This window comes from Abramis brama (assembly GCF_963993115.1).
Source record: "Abramis brama genome assembly, chromosome: 11".
In the NCBI taxonomy this organism is placed as follows: Eukaryota; Metazoa; Chordata; class Actinopteri; order Cypriniformes; family Leuciscidae; genus Abramis; species Abramis brama.
In genome coordinates, this window is record NC_139973.1 from 6,866,312 (window position 1) to 6,887,425 (window position 21,114).

General features: G+C 36.7%; 1 protein-coding gene across 2 annotated transcripts; it reads left to right on the plus strand.

Annotated features, from left to right (window-relative positions):
• Positions 1-1,202: 1,202 nt before the first annotated feature.
• slc2a1b (solute carrier family 2 member 1b) lies at positions 1,203-19,043 on the plus strand. Of its 2 annotated transcripts, XM_084127696.1 has the most exons (11): positions 1,223-1,314; positions 1,460-1,564; positions 13,111-13,209; positions 15,883-16,043; positions 16,176-16,416; positions 16,523-16,685; positions 16,787-16,974; positions 17,071-17,175; positions 17,803-17,904; positions 18,043-18,246; positions 18,342-19,043. In XM_084127696.1, exons 2-11 carry the CDS (start codon positions 1,550-1,552, stop codon positions 18,537-18,539), a joined length of 1,476 nt encoding a protein of 491 aa, XP_083983822.1. In that variant the 5' UTR covers positions 1,223-1,314; positions 1,460-1,549; the 3' UTR covers positions 18,540-19,043. The 2 variants fall into 2 exon arrangements, with proteins under 2 accessions (XP_083983821.1, XP_083983822.1); XM_084127695.1 differs by having other exon boundaries at positions 1,203-1,564.
• Positions 19,044-21,114: the final 2,071 nt, after the last annotated feature.

A 21,114-nucleotide genomic window follows, 5' to 3' on the forward strand; every position in this document is an offset into this window, starting at 1 on the left:
AGCAGATACTTCCCCACCAACTCAAAGAAAACCTCTGTGTTGTAAATGAGTTGTTACGTATTACCCCCCTCTCATCTCTTGTTTTCCCACGATCCAAAGGGAATTGTCTGTAGGAGTGAGACACAATCGCTCTTTGAGCTTCTCTCCAAATGCTTGTTGAAATCTGGTGGCGTAATCACTGATTTAGTATAAAGGATCACTGAATGGGCATTGGTACTGCAGTCTGAGGTAACTCATGCCGCACAGTTACCTGGACACCCGTTTCCTCTCTTGGCAGGACATCATGTCTTTGCATTTGATTCTGCCACACAAGAATGATATTTCAAGACTTGCTCTGTTTTAAATAGAGTCTTGCTCAGGGGGGGAAAAAGTCCTCATCTCCCAAAATCTTTACCTTATGATAGTGGAGTGGATCTGGCAATTAGTGTTTATTTACTAACCTTTAGAATCTAATATGTAAAACAAATTAAGTAAGTTTGAATAAGAGTTGAGAAATAAAGTGTAAGCTATTAAAAAAGTAATAATTGGCATTTCACAAGTGTCTTGTTTCACAAGTTGTTGCTCTATGATTACCCAGACTTTTCTGTCGCCAGATACTATTGTTTTCATTAGATTTCAAAGGAATAATACATGAAAGGGTTTTCTATTTTGAACATGCAAACAGATTGTTTTCTTCTTCTTACACACTTCCTTAAACTCCCCTTGAAGAATCTTTTTTTTTAAGGTTCAGAAATTCACTATCCGCATTTTCATTTTCAGTATGCACCTCTCACAACTAAACTGTCTTTTCAAGAACATTTATGTCACATAAATTCCTTATGTCACATAATTATTTTGTTATTAAGAAAAGAAACACAACCATAACGAAAGCATCGTTTGAAACTGAGCTTAGTGAACAGAGTTTTGAAAATGTGATACTTTTTTGTAAAAATAGTACAAAAAACCCCCCCAAAAATATTATTTTAGCAGAAACATTGACTACATTTCTCCAAACACATTGCTCATCACCGTCTCGCACAGAAAATGTGACATGGTTAATCTTGAAAGACTGAGTCAAAGCATTGTTTGATAAGATTTCTGGTGATGTGTAGTTTTATAACGCTCTTTTCCCCATTCATATACTCTATATTGCGTCATTCCTATTAGCCAATCACAGTGCACATTCCCACTCCAGCCCACCCCACTCCCAACGTTGTTGCGTCATACTTATTAACCAGAAGAACCCGCACATCATCTCAGACTCACCGGGTCGAGCCGATAACTTTAGGTTTCAAGAAGTAGACCAGATACGAAAAAAGAGGAGAAACATCTAAAGTAAGAGAGAGTTGTCAGAAGAAGTTCGTGAGAGGCATCTGAAGGCATTTACTCGATATCCCTCTGAAGCTACATCATACTTGTCGAAGCTGTATTTATTTTTTTATTTATACAACTTTTTTTTATTGTTAAATTTATTCACAAGTCGACTTCTGAGGAAAACCGAGGAAAAAGAGGCGAAGTTTCAGCTGAGTTAACACGCGTCGAAACATCATCGAGCATTTGACAAGACGTGATGGAGGGCGGAAAGGTAACTAAAAAACTAATTTTTCCCAGTCAAATTACAAAAATAAACAAAGATGAGAGATAAAACTTAATAAAACAGTATGTGGAACATGTTATTGGTCAGTATTTGTATTTATGTGTGTCTAGATTAGTTTTTTGAATGTCAGTCAGTTATTAACATTAGCCGCAAAGCTTCGAGAGCCTTCATCTCCAGCTCTGAAAAGTTGACAAACTAGTTTAGTGACAAAAACCTAAATAAACCCGTAGCCTGCCACATGCTGAGAGACGTCACATGGCTAGCCGAGCTGTGATAAGTTAACATCAGTGTGTTACAGTTTCCTACGAACTGGTAGGTGTTAATCGCGTCAGGCAATGCCGGGAACTCGTTTGTATAAAGAGAGGCTGTGTTTCAATTCACAAACCGAGTATGCTGCCTATATAGACAACACATTTGGACATATTTGGCGCGTTCGCTGGCTATGTCTCTAAAGCACTATGTAGACAGCGTCTTTAGGTATCATTGGTGCCGCCTGTGATGCCCAAAAATGCTGTCTTTGTTGGAAGCGTACTAGGTTTTCAGACACAGCCAGAGAATCGTGGTGTACGTGCCACTTAATCCATCGGTGGCCAGCTCTTTTCTTTTCTTTTCTTTTCCAATGTAGTACTTTATTGGCATGATGTGTTTAAATACAATATTGCCAAAGCATTATTACACAGAACAAATAAATACAATATACTATTCTTTATATATTCTTTTTTTTCTTGAATGAAAATAAAGATTTTGTTTTCATAATGATTGTAATTATGAAAACGTTTTGGTAATTATAAAAAAAAAATACATGTCACACACACACACACACATATATACATAAACAAATATCTCCTCCAGACAAAAATAGGTTATGTGAACCATATCATTGTGAATCTATAACTATAAAAGTGGATATTGTAAATATTACTGAAAATAAATAAGTATATATGACTGCATCTTATTGGCTGAGTTTACCTTAAAATAACCTTAAAATTCATCAGTATGTTTTAGCTGGAAAACTCCATCTCTAGGTTTTTTTTTGGCACTATTTAAACTAGTGACTAATTCTGAGTTAGAGACTAGTACGTGACTAGTGGGCTGTTATACATGGCTAACCTAACCACAGATGCATGATGATCACCCGTGATAGATTGTGTCTTTCAGATTTCCTTAGAGACTTTATAAGGTCTTGTTGGTTGATTTTTTTCTTTTTCTTTAATCACAACAGACAGAAGCACACCATAAAAACAACCAGAATGTTTTAGAGCAGTGGTTCTCAACTGGTTTGATCATGAGACCCACATTTTCCTATGGTCATTAGGCTGCAACACAACCTCTATGTATGTGTGTATATATATATAAAATAAAAATTTGCTTTTAAAAACCCAGCAAATTTATTTCACAAAAATGGTTGACACACACAGAAGTAGGCTACCGTCCCACTTTACTTAACATACACATAAATTGTAAGAATATGTCTAATACTGATGAATAAACAGTATAAGGTAAGGCTATTAAATATTAAGATGAATGCTTATGTGAAATTCAGTGGCTTTATAGTAGAAGTAGCGTGGTTGATATAAAATAAGGCTTCAAGTATTAAAAATACAGTAGTGGCCAAATGTGATGTCTGGAGGAGATATTTGTTATTTTTTATGTCACTACAAGTTCGATTAAATGAGGAAAATATTTTATATATTTTTTAAATATGAAGGAAAAACACTAAACTTCTGACAAAATTATTTGGTAAAGAAAAGTCAAACTACAGCTAGTTTTCATTTTACTATGCAACAACAACAAAAAAAATGCATAGAAATACAAAAAGCTCACAGGAAAAAGCATACATTGACTACAACATAATCAGTTATTAATATTTTGTTGGTTCTCTTTTTGTTTTGACAGCCTGGCCAAAAATTATGTCTGCACAATTTGGCACATTTCATTGCGTTATCACAAATAAAACAATTTACCCCAAGCACAACTACGTAATACGTAACACATTTTGAATAATATTTAAATATGGGTGAATATGTCAATTTTCCTAGGCCGGACATCACTTTTGGCCACTACTCTGTGTCTAACATTAAATTCAGCTGTGCATTATGGTTTTGCTGCATTTAATTTAGTTTTTGGTTGACGTGCTGGGAACGATGGAGCTGTCCCTATGGAGAGGAGAGCTGCAGCTGGCTTCTATCTAGGGAACACTCGACATAACCCTGCTAGAGAGGTCGTGTTCTTGACCCGTTCTCAGCACACCGCATAGTGTTTTGGCTGTGTTGTACAGCACTCTTCATTCACTGTGCACAGTCGTGTGCCTCGCTAATACCAGAGAAACGTACACACACATTGTTGGTTGTTAAGACAACCCTCGTGCTTGGGTTTTTCATTCCAAACCAGCTTCTGATATTAAACCAATGTGCAGAGTGTATGCTTGTCGGAAAGGTTTTAGGCCTTGTTTACGCCTGGTATTAAGATGCGTTTTGGTCGATCGGATCACAAGTAGACGAGGGAGACACATTCCCTGGCTTGCGTGCTTCTCATGATGTTTACGCATTACGTCATAAGCGGAGAGTAGATGTCTTTTGTGGCTTGTTTAAACACTTTGCCCACATGAGCGTTTACTCTACAAAAGCAATCCGGTTGAATGTGTTTTCGACTACCACTGGGATTGGAAGTGGACAAGCTTAAAAAGTTTTAGACCCCATTTACACCTGTATTTAGCGTCGTCCACTTTTGTGCACCTTAATACCAGGTGTAAGCAGGGCCTTAGATATTATGCCTGACCATAAAACATTCTCAGGCATTTGAAGTACATTTATCAGCATGTCTTGAATGAATAGGCAGCATTGCCACACCTGTCACTCACCTGTCAGGTTTTAGTATTTGCGTAGGAGGACAACTTTGTCATTCTTTCTTTTGTTCATATCTCCTAATTTTTCTCCTGATACCTTGGTTGTTTAAAACCAAAAAGCAACTCCCCAAGTGAGCATTTTGTTTTTTTGTGAAGGTACCTCCTAAGGAAACTGGTTTCATACAGACTTCCAAAGAGTCATGTGTCATGTCTAATGATCTACAATGAATTCTTTTGAGCTTTAGGCATTACCAAGCAAATATTTAATGCTACAATGATTATTTCCTGGTAGAGATGGAAAGATAAAATGAAAAACAGAGAGTTATGAATTCATTTTGTTCTTTTAACTGTTCCTTCCACCAAACCACGCGCACAAGTTTGTGGGATTATTATTGGCTGCAAAGGATAAACAACCCAGATAAAGGCATTTGAGTTATTAATTTGAGACATGCCTTTGTTTATTACCATCATATACTGGCTATGAAGGCACCATTTTTCAGAATTTGTTCACGGCTGAAAACATGTTACTCTGTCTAATCAGTTCAAACTGTTGAAAAATTACAGCTGAGCACCAGAACGGCCGCAAGATCAAGTAATTGGGGGCAGGTGTACAGTGACCTGTACTTCATCAAGTGGAACTAACAAGCTTTCAGTGGAATTCTCAATTTGCAAAGAGACATTTGGAGAAATTGATTAAGGATTAAACCTAAAGCAAACTGTCAGAAGACTTGAGTCTATTTTGCCTTCTCAAGTCAGGCTGTTACTGTCATTTCAGCCTAATGGGCGCTAATAAAGGGATTTCTAAGGGATTATGGAACGATGGAATTTCAAGTGCCATTGAGGTAATTTATTTCCATGAAAAATCACGGGGCAAAACGGTGCTCAGCTGTAATTGTTAATCCGAGTCGTTTGAAAGGGAGGGCAGAGTTTTTACTTGAGGTCATTTACTGTAGGTTACATAATATTGTTTGTAATAAAGCAGTGTTAAATCCTAGCGGGGTTGTGTTCCAGTAAAGGATAGCGTTGTTAGCACTGTAAATGTTGACGTCTGTTAAAAACAATTCAGTGGAGTTGTGAGTGGCTTAAACCATGTCATTAGTGGAGTGTCTTCCAGACTTTACTGAACTAGAAGCTGGCAGATAGATGCTGCTTGAAAAGAAAAGGGGGACGTGCCAGTCGAGAGAGAGAGTGAGAGAGGCAGAAAGAGAGAGATCTTTGTTTTTGTTGCAGAGTAAGCTCTTCTAATTGAGTATGAACCAGACAGCTTCTCTTCCTCATGTTGCAGATCTGTATTCATCATTCATTGGCTCCAAAAAGTTTTTGGACACTTAACCCAACTAAAATATCTTAATGTCAGTGCATTAGATAACAGAATGTCAAACCTAAGTGGCATCTAGAAAGAAAAGCTGCATTTCTCAGATCTAACCTTCCTTTTTTAGTGTTGTCACGATACCAAAATTATTGTTTCGATACCGATACCAAGTCAAGTATTGCGATTTCGATACTTTTTCGATACTTTTCCTGAAAAGGGAGAAACACTCTCAAATATCATTGCTGTGCTTTATTTTAAAACCGGGACAACATTCTAATCATATAACACACTAATAAATGAACATATGAACAGCAGATATATTAAACATTTGAACAAAATATGAAATATCAAAATATAAAAAATAAATTAGAGCAATGACATTCAAGGTAAAAAAAATATATAAATTTAGCAGCATTATCTCATTTATCATAAGAAACATAAGAGCTTTATCTTGATTCTGAACTTTGAATAAAAATATGAACAGCGATTATATTAAACAATGTTTAATATTGGTAACATATGATAAAGCCACATTGGTGATATATTTGACGTGGGGAGAGAGTTGTGGAAGGCCTATGCTTCATGTTAAACATAAATATATAGCAGCAAAGACAACGTCGGCAGTGTTGACGGCAAAATAGGCTACAGAATAATTCGTTCTGTATTGAGAGGTGCAATATTTGAAAATCGATAATATTTTTTTAAATTACATTTATTGTATTTATGTCAAAACTTTCAAACATCAAAATGTCATTTATTAATATGTATTCGTGTCAAAATGACATAGAAACATCTTTTCCTTTGCTGCGTGCGTCAGGAAAAAAACACAGACGTCCATAGGGAGGCATTTTTTTTTTTTTTTTTTTAAGTATCGATACTGATAAATTTAGGTATCGTGACGTTTTTAATTTCCGAGTATCGCGATACTTTTGAAGTATCGGTACACCGTGCAACACTATCCTTTTTTGAGAAATTTGCCAACCAGAAAGTTTTCTTTTATTTTGTACAGTATATTTATTGTTTTATAATTTAAAATAATTATTTTATTCTTTCAAATAAATGCCACTTGTTTTGATATTTTGTTATCTGGTGCAATTACATTCCAAAACATTTTTTTTTATTGTGGCTTAATGCCCCGATATATATTTTTTCTTTCGTTCTTCATTTAGGGGTAAAACAAAGTTTGAAAAATGTGACCAGCGATATACTGTTAGCGAACATCTGACGCCTCTGCGTACACCTACCAATAGGCTATGTGCACAAGCGGTGGAAAAACAAGTTCTTTGTGACATGCAAGATTTATTTTATTAAAATTTAAATGGAAAAGAAAAGGCATGAGAGTCGGCTGTTTTTGTCAATTTACAGTTAAATATTTGACCACTTGCTTGAGCAACTTAAGTAATGCATGGAATAGCCCTACGTTGTTTAAATTGTGTTTAAACGTGCATGCGTCCATTAAAGAGTGTAGGTTATATGTGTACAAAGAGAATCGCAATGCTGAAAAAACATTTTATTAAATAAAAGTTGCAGCGTAACTTCTGGATTTTAAATAAAAATAGTAAGTGTTTGTGGTACAGCCGTGAATCAGTTATTCACTGCAAACGCATCATATATGAAGCACTATAGCGCGTGCTGCTCCTGCACCGCACACACACACACACACACACTGCACACGGAGTATGTGGGAAACGGCCGTAAGATCCACCTACAGTTCTTAGAAACTTAGATGTGTCACGCACATAGTATCTCTATATTTCGTACAACAGCAGCACTCATCTTGTTTGTTTACAGCGGATGCCGATGAAGCGGCCGTAAACCGGAAACTGATATGCCGACAACTGACAATAGCGGAAGTTCGTCGCGACGCTTGTGCACATAGCCTATTACGTAATCGTCACAGATCAATGGTAGTACAAAGGTGTTTACCAGTCATAGGGAACTTTTGGGGAAAGTTTTGTTTGGCAAGCTGTTTCGAACTCCTAAAACGAACTTCTTTTTGGCCTGATTTTGTTCGAAATTATCTCATATCAACATATCAAGGTCTCGAATTAGAACCTAGCAATAATTAACCATTAAATAAATAAAGAAATAAATTGATTGAAAAATCAGCAAGTACAAGCACAGGAAATGATTAGTCCGGCTCAAGATTATATGATTAAACTGATGTAAATAAATAACCTTCCTTTAAGTTGTGACAGGAATCATGGTATCCTAGTTGAGCGTGTTTCTTGTGAACTGAAATTGGAAGAACAAATAAAGTATTTTAGTGTCATGTACAAATTCTTGATGTTCATTGAATTGGCTAGTGGAATCTAATAAGTAATATTCTCAGTTGCTATAAGTGTGTTTCTGGCAGAATGTCATGCTGTGCCCTGTTCAGTGTACTTTCTAAGAACAGGTTTGTTCAATGTCATTCTCACTGCAGTTTTCTGAGTACGTACGATATTGTGTTCTCTTCCTGATGAGCCAGTATTTTAGTACATCACAGTACTACTCTTTTTATCATATTGTATGAAATATGATTTTTTTTGGTTACACTTTATTTTAAGGTGATGTAGTTACATTGTACTTGCTTCTTAAATAAGTACTGAGTAACATTAATTAACTACATGTACTTACTTTAGACTTGAAATTATGCATAATTAACTGTTATTGCTGTATTATGTGTAGTGTAGCAACATATAACTATGGCACCTTAAAATAAAGTGTTACCTTGTGCCTTTAGATTTGATCACCAGAGCAAAAAATGCTACAAGATATATTTTATTGTTTGTTTAACTAAAGATGCAGATCTTAAAGTTACTAAGGCTGTAAGTAAACTTTCAGTAGCGTTGCTGTTGTTAAGGTGGTAATCTTTAGTTTAGTTATTGCACCTAGTTTATGATGTGTATTGAGCCTGAGTGACTGATAATACAGATATGCATACATCCACAAAGACAGAGACTTTGTTGTGTTTTTAGAAAAGTTTTTTTTTTATTAAAAGTTTTAATAAATACTTACACATACATACAAAAATATGGCAGTTCCATCTTATTTCTACTGCCTCTCCCTCTCTCTCTCTCTCTCTCTCTCTCTCTCTCTCACTCACACACACACAAATGGCCTTAAAAATGAAAAATGTTTAATTTAAACAGATTTATGAATCGAGATAATATTTAGCAGAAAAAATAATAATTTGATGACCGATAAATCGACAGATTTCAAATTGTTTTCTTCTGAAGGGAACCAATCATCCCTGTTATGAAAGTTTTGTTACGAAAAATGATTGGAAAAATATTTTCTTATAAAATAAATACGTTTTTCCCCCTAAAATTAAAAGTCAGAGTCCAGAATCAAAAGGGCAGCTCAAGTAAAGATCAGCTCAAGTTTGTTTTGTAACTCTGAGGGGCCCAAAATCGAGAGGGATAAAAAGCCTCTGAGCTTTGCCATGAATAGTGAGGTTTATTTGCATGTTAATTTGGTTGCTCCAACAGAGTTACTGGGGCATTTGTTTTTGCATTTTTTTACAGGAAGTCATCAAGTTTTTTTCCTATACTGTGGATGTAATGATGACATTTAGAAAAGTCCTTTTTATTCTTATTCAAACAGCTAAAAAATAATCCTTAATGTAAACCAGTACGCTGACACAATGAAATGAGCACTGAGCCAAAATATGCGTCCAACTCAACTGTCAGTGTGTGATATCAGCAGAAGGGCGTGACTGTTTACAGTGTGAGCAGTGTAGATTCAGGATGACGAAGCTAAAAAAATGATATAACCATTAAAGGGATACTTCAGGATTTAGCATTAAGCTTTGTATTAGTAGAAAACCTGTAGTATTTTCGAATTACCGTGCTTTCTACCCTCATATCCCCCTGAGACGAGAGATTTATGTATTTTTTTTAGGGCTGTCAAAAGATTAATCGTGATTAATCACATCCAAAATAAAAGTTTGTGTTTAAATAATATATGTGTGTGTACTGTGTATAATTATTTTGTATATATAAATACACACACATGCATGTATATATTTAAGAAATATTTGCATACATATACTGTATATATTTATATATAATTTATATTATATATAAATATCATTTTTTTATATATAAATAACACATTTTTCTTAAATATATACATGCATGTGTGTGTATTTCTAGATACAAATTTAATTATACACAGTACACTCACATATATTATTTAAACACATACTTTTATTTTGGATGCGATTAATCGCAATTAGCCTAATCTTTTGACAGGCCTAATTTTTTTGTCTGGAAAAAATCCTCCGATGACGCAAAAATCGTTATAGTAGTAGGGGCTGTCCCGCATGTTTTCAACCCGCCCATAAAGGGTGGGATCTCACTCACAGAATGTACTCAGTGTCAGCCGTCTTTCTTTGGAAGCTAAGCTAGCAGGCTCTTGTTCTGTGGAGAAAGCTGAGTTACCATCCTCTTTTTCCCGGACATGTCCGGCCGTCGAGATCGTCCAAAATGTCCGGGATTCGGCTTTTGCTTTCTGCAGTCGCCATTCATTGTTTACATGCACACCTTTTGTTTCAATCTAACTGAATTCATTCCGATTGGTGAATCTGAATGTAGTGTTTACATGAATGCTAAAAAAGTGATCGGTTGATGTGCGTTTTAACATTGCTAAGAAAATTCCCGCTCCTCCGTGAGAGATACGAGACCGGTGCGTCTTTGACTGCAGTGCGTCCTGCTCATTGGTGATCACGCCACCGGCCTCTCATCGTTCTCCCACGGCCCTCAGTCTCGTCCTGCTCGCCACATAAATGGCGACTGTAGAACGCAAAAGCCGAATCCCGGACATTTTGGGCGATCTCGAAATCCCGGGCAGACTCGAGTCGTCACGGAGACTCACTAGTAGCTAAGGCTTGTTGTTTAACTGCTGCGCTCTCTTACTGGTAGGCGTGGCTTGGGAGTGGCCTCCTAGGGCAGCGAAGCAAGTGCATTCTGGGAGTTGTTGTCTTTCATCCACATAAGCCAAAAATACATTTTCTGGCTTTTCTCAGTCTAGAAAGCTCCAAATTCAAAAATAATTTCACATTTCTTCTACATAAATGACCCATTTTAAATACACATTCATCTTTCCAGAGGTGAAGTATCCCTTTAAGAAATTGTCACACACACACTAAACTTCATGGATAGTGCCAGGCCTACGTTATATATCTGATTGAACTGCGTTCATGTAGTTACATGTATGCAGTGTGTAACTAGGCATGTCTGCATGGTAATATAAGGTAAAGGCAGGAATCTGAAGAGGAATGTTTCATAGCCAAACCTCCACCCTCCCCTCGAGTAAGACTTACTCCAAATCTTCCATATTTAGAAGGTTCATCTGTCTTAAAGAGATACTAGCACTCTGCTGTGTCTGTTCTGAGCAGTGTTTGCTATCAGCATTGATGTTTTAGCAGCAGGAAGGATATAGTTAACTTCTTAGGGAAGTCGACTTAGCTGAGGATTCTGTTTATTGCGTTTTCATTTGTGTGGACCTGTGTGCAAGTTTGATCGGATATTGCACATTTTTTCACTACCGAATGAATGTTTAAGTGCCTCCTAGAGGTTTTGTGTTTGTGTGTGTTTGGCTTCCTGTTTCGAGGCTAGTTAAACAACAAAGTCTTGAACTCGATGAACTGTAGCCTCTACACCAACATAGAGAGAAGGTGTGTCCATTTCCCGCCCCTTTTAAGCTCTTACGTCTTGGGCAGAGGGGTGTACGCATGTGTGTGCAAATGAAAGGAGTGTACCCAAAACTGGTGTATCTCCCATCGCTGACTGTCTGTTTATAAAGGACGAATGTAAGCTCTGAAAAATGTTCAGAATGGAGATCTGTTTACAGTCTCATCGAGCTTGCTAAATGCAGAACAGCTTGACATTTAAAGCTACTTTTTAGAGTTTAGCTTATAGGGTGAATCAACAAGATCTTTTTCAGAAATAAATACTGTATTTTATCCTATCTTATTATTTAGATACAACTCTTAAGTAATTATTTTGTGGGTTGATTCCCTAAAAGAAAAAAAAAAGTGTACAAACTGTTGCTGCTGTCCCAGAAAAGTTTTGAGTGAACTTTATTTTAATGAGTGCTTGATGCTCTGTATAATTTATGTATGTACCAGACAGTGATGCAATGGCACTATTTGGGCTTAAGTTCGTCATCAGATATTCATATTTGTTAAGCTGTCAAAAGGCTTGACTTAGTCGTCAAGTGACTCTGTAAACAGTGAACTAAACAATGTGCTTTAGCTGAGCTAAACCGGTTTTAAAGCTGCCTGTGTCTTGTGGATGGGTAACCATGTGAAAAAAAATGTCCATCCCAGATCCTCTCTGTGTAAATAAAAATCCAATCCAGTGAGTTCCTAAAATAACAGGAACCCAAACAATGATGATGCTGCCTTCACTGGAGAAGAGGGTTTACACAAACCATTTCTTTATAGGTGCTGATTGAACCACTAGAAATCTTCCCTAAGTCGTCCAGTAGAGTCTCATAATCTTTCACAAGTTCAGGTTCAGTCACTGTAGTTCACAGGAACAGTTTCTCAGGTCAGGAGGCACAGCCTCACTCAGAAATCATTTCACCCAAACTTGAGTAGAAAATGTTGAATGGTACATTGCATACAGCAATATTAGCACAATATACCAACTGAATGAGTTTTCAGTTCCCTTTTCACCTTCAAGGCTTTGTGTGTAGCAGACAGATTTCATCACATTTTGTCCAGTCATTTTCAAACCAGACAGTCCGAAAACAAACATACTTCAGCTTTTTTTTCTGTTTCTTTGGAATGAGGAAAGTGATTTTTATTCTGAGCACTTCCCTGAGAGATATTGAAATATATCTCATAAATCTGCAGAAAAATAAACTAAGCCTTTCAGGAAGTCATCTCTGTGAGAGAATGCTTTCTGTTGTATTGAAAGAGAAAGAAATTAAATTCTTGTCATTTTTTTGCAACACGAATCTTTAATGCCCCACCAGGAAAGAGAGGGGGAGGGAGGGGGGGGGGGGGGGGTGCTGGATATTTAAACAATAGAATTCTTTTGGGAATACCAAAGATGATTTATAAATATGTTTGGATTGCTCTCGTCTTTTAACCTTTTAGACCAAAGGCCCTCATAAACTAAGTGATTAGCGCTGGTTGGCTAAAATGTTGGAGCTGTGGTCTTTCATTTTTGAGGAAGGACAGAATTAAAACAAGCTCTTCAACTACCATGACAATTATCAGAATGTCAAACAATAGGTTACCACACCTCTGAGAATAGTTCTGTTTATTGCTTTTGGCCTGAGGGTAATAGAGCTCCATTGGACAATGAGATGGTGTTTCAAAACAATTCATTGTGTATCAAAAAATGACTCACTCTTCTTCTTTTTTTATGCTTCCCTCAGCAGGGACTGACCTTGCCGCTGATGCTGGCTGTGGGGACGGCTGTGATTGGCTCGCTTCAGTTCGGCTACAACACGGGTGTAATCAATGCCCCGCAAAATGTGAGTGACAAGTACATGCTCCCACACACACTTGTCTGAGTGACAAACTCTTTACTGTTCACCCCAACATCCCATGTCCTTGTACTTTGACTTTATCGGAACGCTACCCCCTCACTTATTTATTATATACTGCTGCAGCTGTCTCCAAATCCCTGTCTGTCAGTAGACACACACACATACACACTCATGCCAACGCAACCCAAATGCTGTCTGTTAAACCTGGAGTTACTCTATACAGCTCCTCTGGGACATTTTGCCTTTCATCTACATATTATTAGGCAATTTGCATCTGTTAAATGATAAGCTTTTGCCTCTCAAATGAATATTAAATATATTTTCTGTTCTGGTACAGGGTGAAGGTCATCTCACACATAGCACAACTTGTTCAGACGTGCATGTTGAACTAGGGGCCAGGCTTTGCTTATGTGAAGTGAATGGAGCTTTTCTGTCCTTCAGACATTATACACAGTGTATAGATTCTATATACTCACTTAAGTCGGGGACACACTTAATGACTGGAAGGCCGATTATGAATGTAATTTGATACTTATGACTGATCATGCCCAAACGCGCTGAGTCAGAGACAGTTGCATTCAGTCGGTGTTCACAGTCAGTCACACACACACACACACACAAACACACACACACACACACACACACACACACCACACACTACCGTTCAAAAGTTTGAGGTTCTTTAAAATGTAATGTTTTTCAAAGATTGTTTATTTGATCAAAAACACAATAAAAACAGCTATATTATGAAATATTATTACAATCTAAAAACTGTTTTCTATTTTAAATTATTTTAAAATGTAATTTTTTCCTGTGATGCAAAGCTGAATTTTCAGCGTCATTACTGATTATTTAGCATTATAATATGCTAATTTTGTGCTTAACCAAACATTTCATATTTTTCTCACAGCTTAATATTTAATATCTATATGGTGATCTATATATCTATATATTGGTTTTCAGCCAATATTCGCATTTTTTTATTATTATTATTAATGGTATTGGTCAATAATGGATGTGTCGGCATCCATATTTAAAAACACTGAAAAACGTAATCTTTAACAAGTCTCAAAATGGAAACCATTTTTCACAGTATTATTCATTATAATGTTGTGATGCACACACTTCTAGCATTTAAATTTAGCATTTAATTAAATTTTTTAGGATTTAAAAAAATTATATATATATTTTTTTAATTTAGACAAAATAGAATATGATTTTAACATTGGCCATTTATCTGCCAATTGTTATCGGCTTGAATTTTATAATAGGTGCATCCATAGAGTTTTAACTACTGAAATACCAACATACACACCGGCCTCTGGTAATGAATGGCATGTTTGCTTTCACTCTTTGTGTGTTGCGGTTTTAACAGCAGTTAAAACAGTTTTAGGGCTGTGGTGAGGACAAAATAGGACTAACGTGTGGGGGTGTGGGTCTGACGCAGACCCTCTCTATAAATAATCATTTTGATAAGATTACCTCAAGGGCTCCTTGTCTGCAGACCTCCTTTACTGCACAAATCACCAAAACTATATTGTGTCACAATGCACTATCTATCCTGAAACTCCTCTATGAATGGACTGTATTATTTGTGACCAGGTGGATCTTTTTAAAGAGTTTAAAGGAGTAGTCAACCTGATTAAATAAAAATTGTCATCATTTACTCACCCTCATGTCTTTTCAAACCCATTTGACTTTTATTTGTCATACAATGACAGTGGATTGGGACTGGTGACAGCTGTGGTCATCTTTTACTTTTACTAAACATAGTTTATAATTGTCTATTGAGTTTTTTTATAAGCAATTTAGCTCCTCAGATGCAAATAAGATTACATTTAGCATAAAAAATAGGTTTGTTAGAAACCAGTCAACTTGCACAGTGAATAAGTGAATATAACCAATAACTAGTATCACTCATTTAGCTCACAGTGGTTCTATTAAAAACAACACAGCGTTGTGTAACAGGTTTGTATAATGAGGGGTTAAGCCATGAGGCACATGAATTTAACCATGCCTGATATTTTGGTGATGAATGCGCTGAGGGGCTTTCTGCATGCCTGAAGTGTCAGACAGCTGATGGCGGGAGCAGACAGACAGGAAGTAGTTGTAGAACTGGCTTGCTGATCAACAGATCATACAGATCAAACTCTTTTTCTTTTGTTTTAATATGCAGCATATCATTGGGTGACATTCCTCTAAAAGCCACCAGTGCTTTATAAGGGTTAGCTGCAGACAGTCTCTGTTTATCAACAAACACTCAGAAACCTGACTCTGTGCGGCTCACTTTCCATCACAAAATCATGTTATCTAATACTGAGCTGGGCAGCGAGCCCCCTACTGGACAGAATTGCTCATGAGAACATAAATCTCAAACAAATTTAAAATGATTTAAAGCATAAAATTATAAGTTACATTTTTTAATATAAAGAATTTTTAAGTGTGCTATTTTTTTTTTTATGTGATTAAACATACAATTTTAATTATGATTTTAATTTTGATGTTTTTATTCTTTAGAATTTTTTTTAATAAAATGTGCTGAACTACATTATCAGAATAATAATAAAATATATTCAGACCTTATATGTAATATTTCTGTATATTTCAACGTGTTGTCCGTCACAATTTGAATGATAATTGTCTATATTTGTGTTTTAGGTCATTGAGAAGTTCTACAATGAGACATGGTTAGCTCGATATGAGGAGATCATCCCTAAAACAACCATGACTACGCTCTGGTCTCTGTCTGTGGCCATCTTCTCTGTGGGCGGCATTGTTGGGTCCTTCTCCGTTGGGCTGTTTGTCAACCGTTTTGGAAGGTGAAGTACTGTTGTAACCATTAAAATTATTTATGGCACTTTTACATTATTTAAGGCCTTGTTTACAGGCTGAACTATTCAGTCATTGGATGACTAAATGTTTAATATTTTTCTCTATTTTTCTAATTTCAGGAGGAACTCCATGCTCATGGCTAATGTCCTGGCTTTCGTCGCTGCAGCACTCATGGGCTTCTCTAAGATGGCTGCGTCCTGGGAGATGCTCATTATTGGACGGTTCGTGGTGGGCCTTTACTCTGGTCTGTCCACAGGCTTTGTGCCCATGTACGTGGGTGAGGTGGCTCCCACAGCCCTCAGAGGAGCCCTTGGCACCCTCCATCAGCTGGGCATTGTTATTGGCATCCTCATGGCACAGGTACACATTTTGGACATCTGAATAAATCTGACATGGACATTTCTGCCATTTAAGTTAGCATTTTGATTTGTTTTTCTCCATTTATGTTCTGTTTTGTGTATTATAGATCTTTGGTATGGATGTTATTATGGGTAACGACACCATGTGGCCGTTCCTCCTGGGCTTCACCTTCATCCCAGCCCTGCTGCAGTGCTGTTTACTGCCCATCTGCCCCGAGAGCCCTCGATTTCTCCTCATCATCCGCAACGAGGAAAACAAAGCCAAAACAGGTGAGCATGGACCCACATCACCTACACATCCACATGTATCCAACATAGGATACAGCAGAGTGCTTTCACTAGTGTAAACTAACGTTTTGATGTGCATTTAGTGCTTAAAAAGCTGCGCGGGACGACAGATGTGGGCGCAGACATGCAGGAGATGAAGGAGGAGAGCAGAAAGATGATGAGAGAGAAGAAAGTGACCATTCCTGAACTGTTCCGCTCTCCTCTCTACCGACAGCCCATGATTATCTGCATCATGTTGCAGCTGTCCCAGCAGCTGTCTGGAATCAATGCTGTGAGTACCTGTGTGCACTCACACTTACTAGTTCAATGAAGACAACCTAATCTTAATCGAAACCCACATCTAATTTGTGTTAATGTTGTTGTGTAGGTGTTCTACTACTCTACAAAGATCTTTCAGAAGGCAGGTGTGGAGCAGCCGGTGTATGCTACTATCGGAGCAGGAGTCGTCAACACAGCTTTCACCGTAGTGTCGGTGAGTATCATTAGTACACAGACACGAGCATGATCAACAGAATCAGTGCTGTTACTGTAATAGGATATTTTTTATATTTAGAAAAACTATATATATATAAATATAAATATTAATGTAATGATTATTTTATATATTTAATCAGTAATGATGTGTGTGTATATATATCTATATCTATATATATATATATATATATATTCATACATGTTGATGTAAATATATAAAATAAAAGAATCAATACATGAATTATATATACTATATTTATAATAAATAATAATTAAGAATTATATATGAGTATCATTATTATTTAATTGACATATTTTGCTAATTTTCTTCAAATTCACTCGCGCACAAAGTGTATCAGAAATTTTGCATGATTATTTTAGATATTTATTACATTTATATTTAAATATACTATATAAAATACCTTTGGATATTAGTTTATTTTACTTATTACACTAATTTATGTCCTTAAAATTCACTCAAAACACAAGAGAGTGCTAACTCTTCTTTTAATTGTTATTTGCTGATGCTGTTAATCTTAAAATGACCAAACATTAATCCACTGTATATTGTGTATATACAATATAAAATGACACAATACTAATATGATTTGTTATCCTTGTGCAGCTGTTTGTGGTGGAGCGAGCGGGCCGCAGGTCCCTGCACCTCTTGGGACTGCTGGGAATGGCTGGATCTGCTGTATTGATGACCATTGCTCTTGCCTTGCTGGTATGCACATCATATATATTTACATAAATGGCCAAGTGTCAGTTTCAGAGTTATTAATCATTTATAGAGTCCTCGTTGTGGTCCAGAGGTTTACAATATATTTGATCTGTTGGCTTTGTTGCCCATCTCTCTTAACAGGAAAAGGTTCCCTGGATGTCGTACATAAGCATCGTGGCTATCTTTGGGTTTGTGGCCTTCTTTGAGATTGGACCCGGCCCCATCCCATGGTTCATTGTGGCTGAACTGTTCAGTCAAGGCCCAAGACCCTCGGCTTTTGCTGTCGCTGGATTCTGCAACTGGACCGCAAACTTTATCGTGGGCATGTGCTTTCAGTATGTCGAGGTGAGAGGCCTGTGGGAATTAACAGAAGGATATTGGCACATTTATTTTGGCTGGTTTGGCTGACTTTTCTCTCTCTCTGTCTTCTACTTTAACAGGAGCTCTGTGGGCCGTACGTGTTTATCATCTTCACCATATTTCTACTTGGCTTCTTCGTCTTCACCTTCTTCAAAGTCCCAGAGACCAAGGGCCGGACGTTCGATGAAATCTCGGCTGGTTTCCGCCAGGCAGCATCAGCTGCTGAGAAGAACACGTCTGAAGAGTTCGACAGGCTGGGGGCCGACTCTCAGCTTTAAACCCCTCCTCTGACCCCGCTGCGCGCAACTACTGAGGAGAGGGGGTCACCGGGCTGTCAATCAAACATTTCCCCCTTCCCACGGCTGCACTCACCTCTTAGTCCCCGCACTCCCCAATAATCGTGAGACATCTGGGCTCGAGACAAGGGGGTAGTAAGAGTAGTTCTCGTACTCTTATCAGAAAGATGATAACCGTTTTAAGACAGGTTTGCGTCAGACTGTTTTGGCTTCTTTTACTAGGTTTTATGTTTTTTAAAACTATTTTAACTGTTACTTCTGCTGTGCTATGAGTGAAAACTCAACGGAGGTCACCTGGTCATTCCCGAGCTAGACTCTACGCTGTTGATGTCAGAAATCAAAAGGCCAAATGTGCCACGGCGACTGGCAATTTAATACTGTATTCCATGTTACTGTATCACTATTATGAAAGTCTTGTGGCTTTGATAAACCAGAGTTATCGTCATCAGCTTGGCCTTGGCTAGCAGTCGAAACAATTTAACATGCAAAAAAAAAAAACCTTTTAAATAATAGGATTAAATATATTTATATATACTTTGCATGTTAAATAGTTTCGACTATATATATATATATATATATATATATATATATATATATATATATATATATATATATATAGCAATTATATTTCATTTCTTTTTATTTAACCCCGAAAAAATATATATATATATTCTAGGGTTCTTTTTTAGTTACATTTTATCGATAATGTCACAATTGTACATTATCAGTGACATCATGTAAATTTTATGTTAAAACTCTTTTACATAGCAGGCTTCTTCTTTTCTTTTCTTTTTTTTTTTTTTACACATTACAGGGTATTTTATCCCTATATTCATTATAATTTTTTCTTCTGTTCCTGCTTTTAAGATGCATCACATCTTTTACATGTATTTATATTTTTGTAACAAATTCACTTGGTTTCTCCAGGAGTGCAGATAGTTATATAGTATAGTGTATATATAGTATAATCACTCCAGGTTGAGAGAACCTGAACATTTCTTAAATCGTTTCATTATGTTACATGTCACCAAATATCACACCTACCCAACTTTCGTAATATAAAGACGGTCACTTTATAATGCACAGAGATGTACTCTTTACTGAAAGTATTAGCATCAGCACAAGTGAATGTTGATCATAAAATACAGCATACTGTATACTCCCATAAATACTGCTATATCATTCGGAATGTCCCAGTTCAGTCGCACGTCAGGAAACGTTTAGACGGCAGTAGTTGAAATGCGTTTTGCACAGTCGACTTTTCCAGCTGAGGGAAAAGTTGGGAAACACGGAGAGAGACCAAAATGCACTGGTTCGAGTGCACTGACAGCGCTCCTCTGCTCACTGAGCTGGAAATGACACCATTGATGATGCTGTGTAACAGTATGTCTGGCTCCAATGTGCCTTGTCAAGTTTTTAAGACTTTTAGTTTTTTTCATTTTTTCTTCTTCTTTCTTTTTTTAATTTGTTTTACACCTCGAATGTTCACTCTTGATGATTCATCCATTTGTGAACATATGTAATCTGCTGTTTTTAAACACTCGAGAATATGCCTGATTTTCTGACTTTTACTAGTTTTTGTTTGTAGGTGAAAACTACCTATTTTTGTGGCTTCTTAGACATCAAATTCATGTAAATGAGGTTTTTTCACTTTGAGTGGAGTTTGAGTGTGTGCATGTGATATTTGGCCAATTGGTCAGAGATACAACAGATTTAAAAATGAATTTCTTTGTGTTCTAACACCAGCATCCAGAAAATATATTCACCCTCACAGCATTCCATATGAAATCATTTTGTGTGTCTGTCTTGGACGTTTTGTACACGAGTGAGTCTTTTGCAGATCACATGCATGTTCACATGAAAGTGTCCCACTGAAATCAGTGATGTGTGTTTTGTATATTCAAAGAAACAAATCGAAACATTTTTTAGCCTATGGAAAGTTCCCAGCTGTAACTGTAAATAATTAATGTAAAATAGAATTGGTTTATTTTATGTTTAAGACCTTGTAATAGCTGTACATGAAACATTTGCATTTGTCGTTTTCCTGTTTTTGTAACGTAGAATTTCTTCTTTGATGCACTATCATGGTAGTCAGTACTGTAAGACAATAGCATCTTACTTTTTTCTTTTTTTTTAACCATACTGTATTTATTAGATCCACTTAATTTATTTAGTTTTTTTTTTTTTTTTGCTTTCAATTTTACATCTTTTATGAAAATAAAATTGTGAGAAAAAAACAGCATTGTATGTGTGAATGAATTGAGAATCAGTGGGTAGTTTAGCTCAGTGGTTTCACAAACACACCTGATTGAACTCGTTTGAAAAACCTCCAAGAACTAAAACTGGTGTGTTTTAGCAGACATCTACAGTGGTACATCTATAACCACTGCTTGAGCTGATAGATAGTTTGATGTTGTTCACCCGTTAGAGCTGCAGAAATCTAGACCCTCGAGAGAAGAAAGCTGAACAATTTCATTTATAAATCAGAAAAGCAAATGAATCCCTGCGGTGTAATGTAGTGAAGCGTCAGCCTCTCAGAACAAAGCATTTGCGAGGG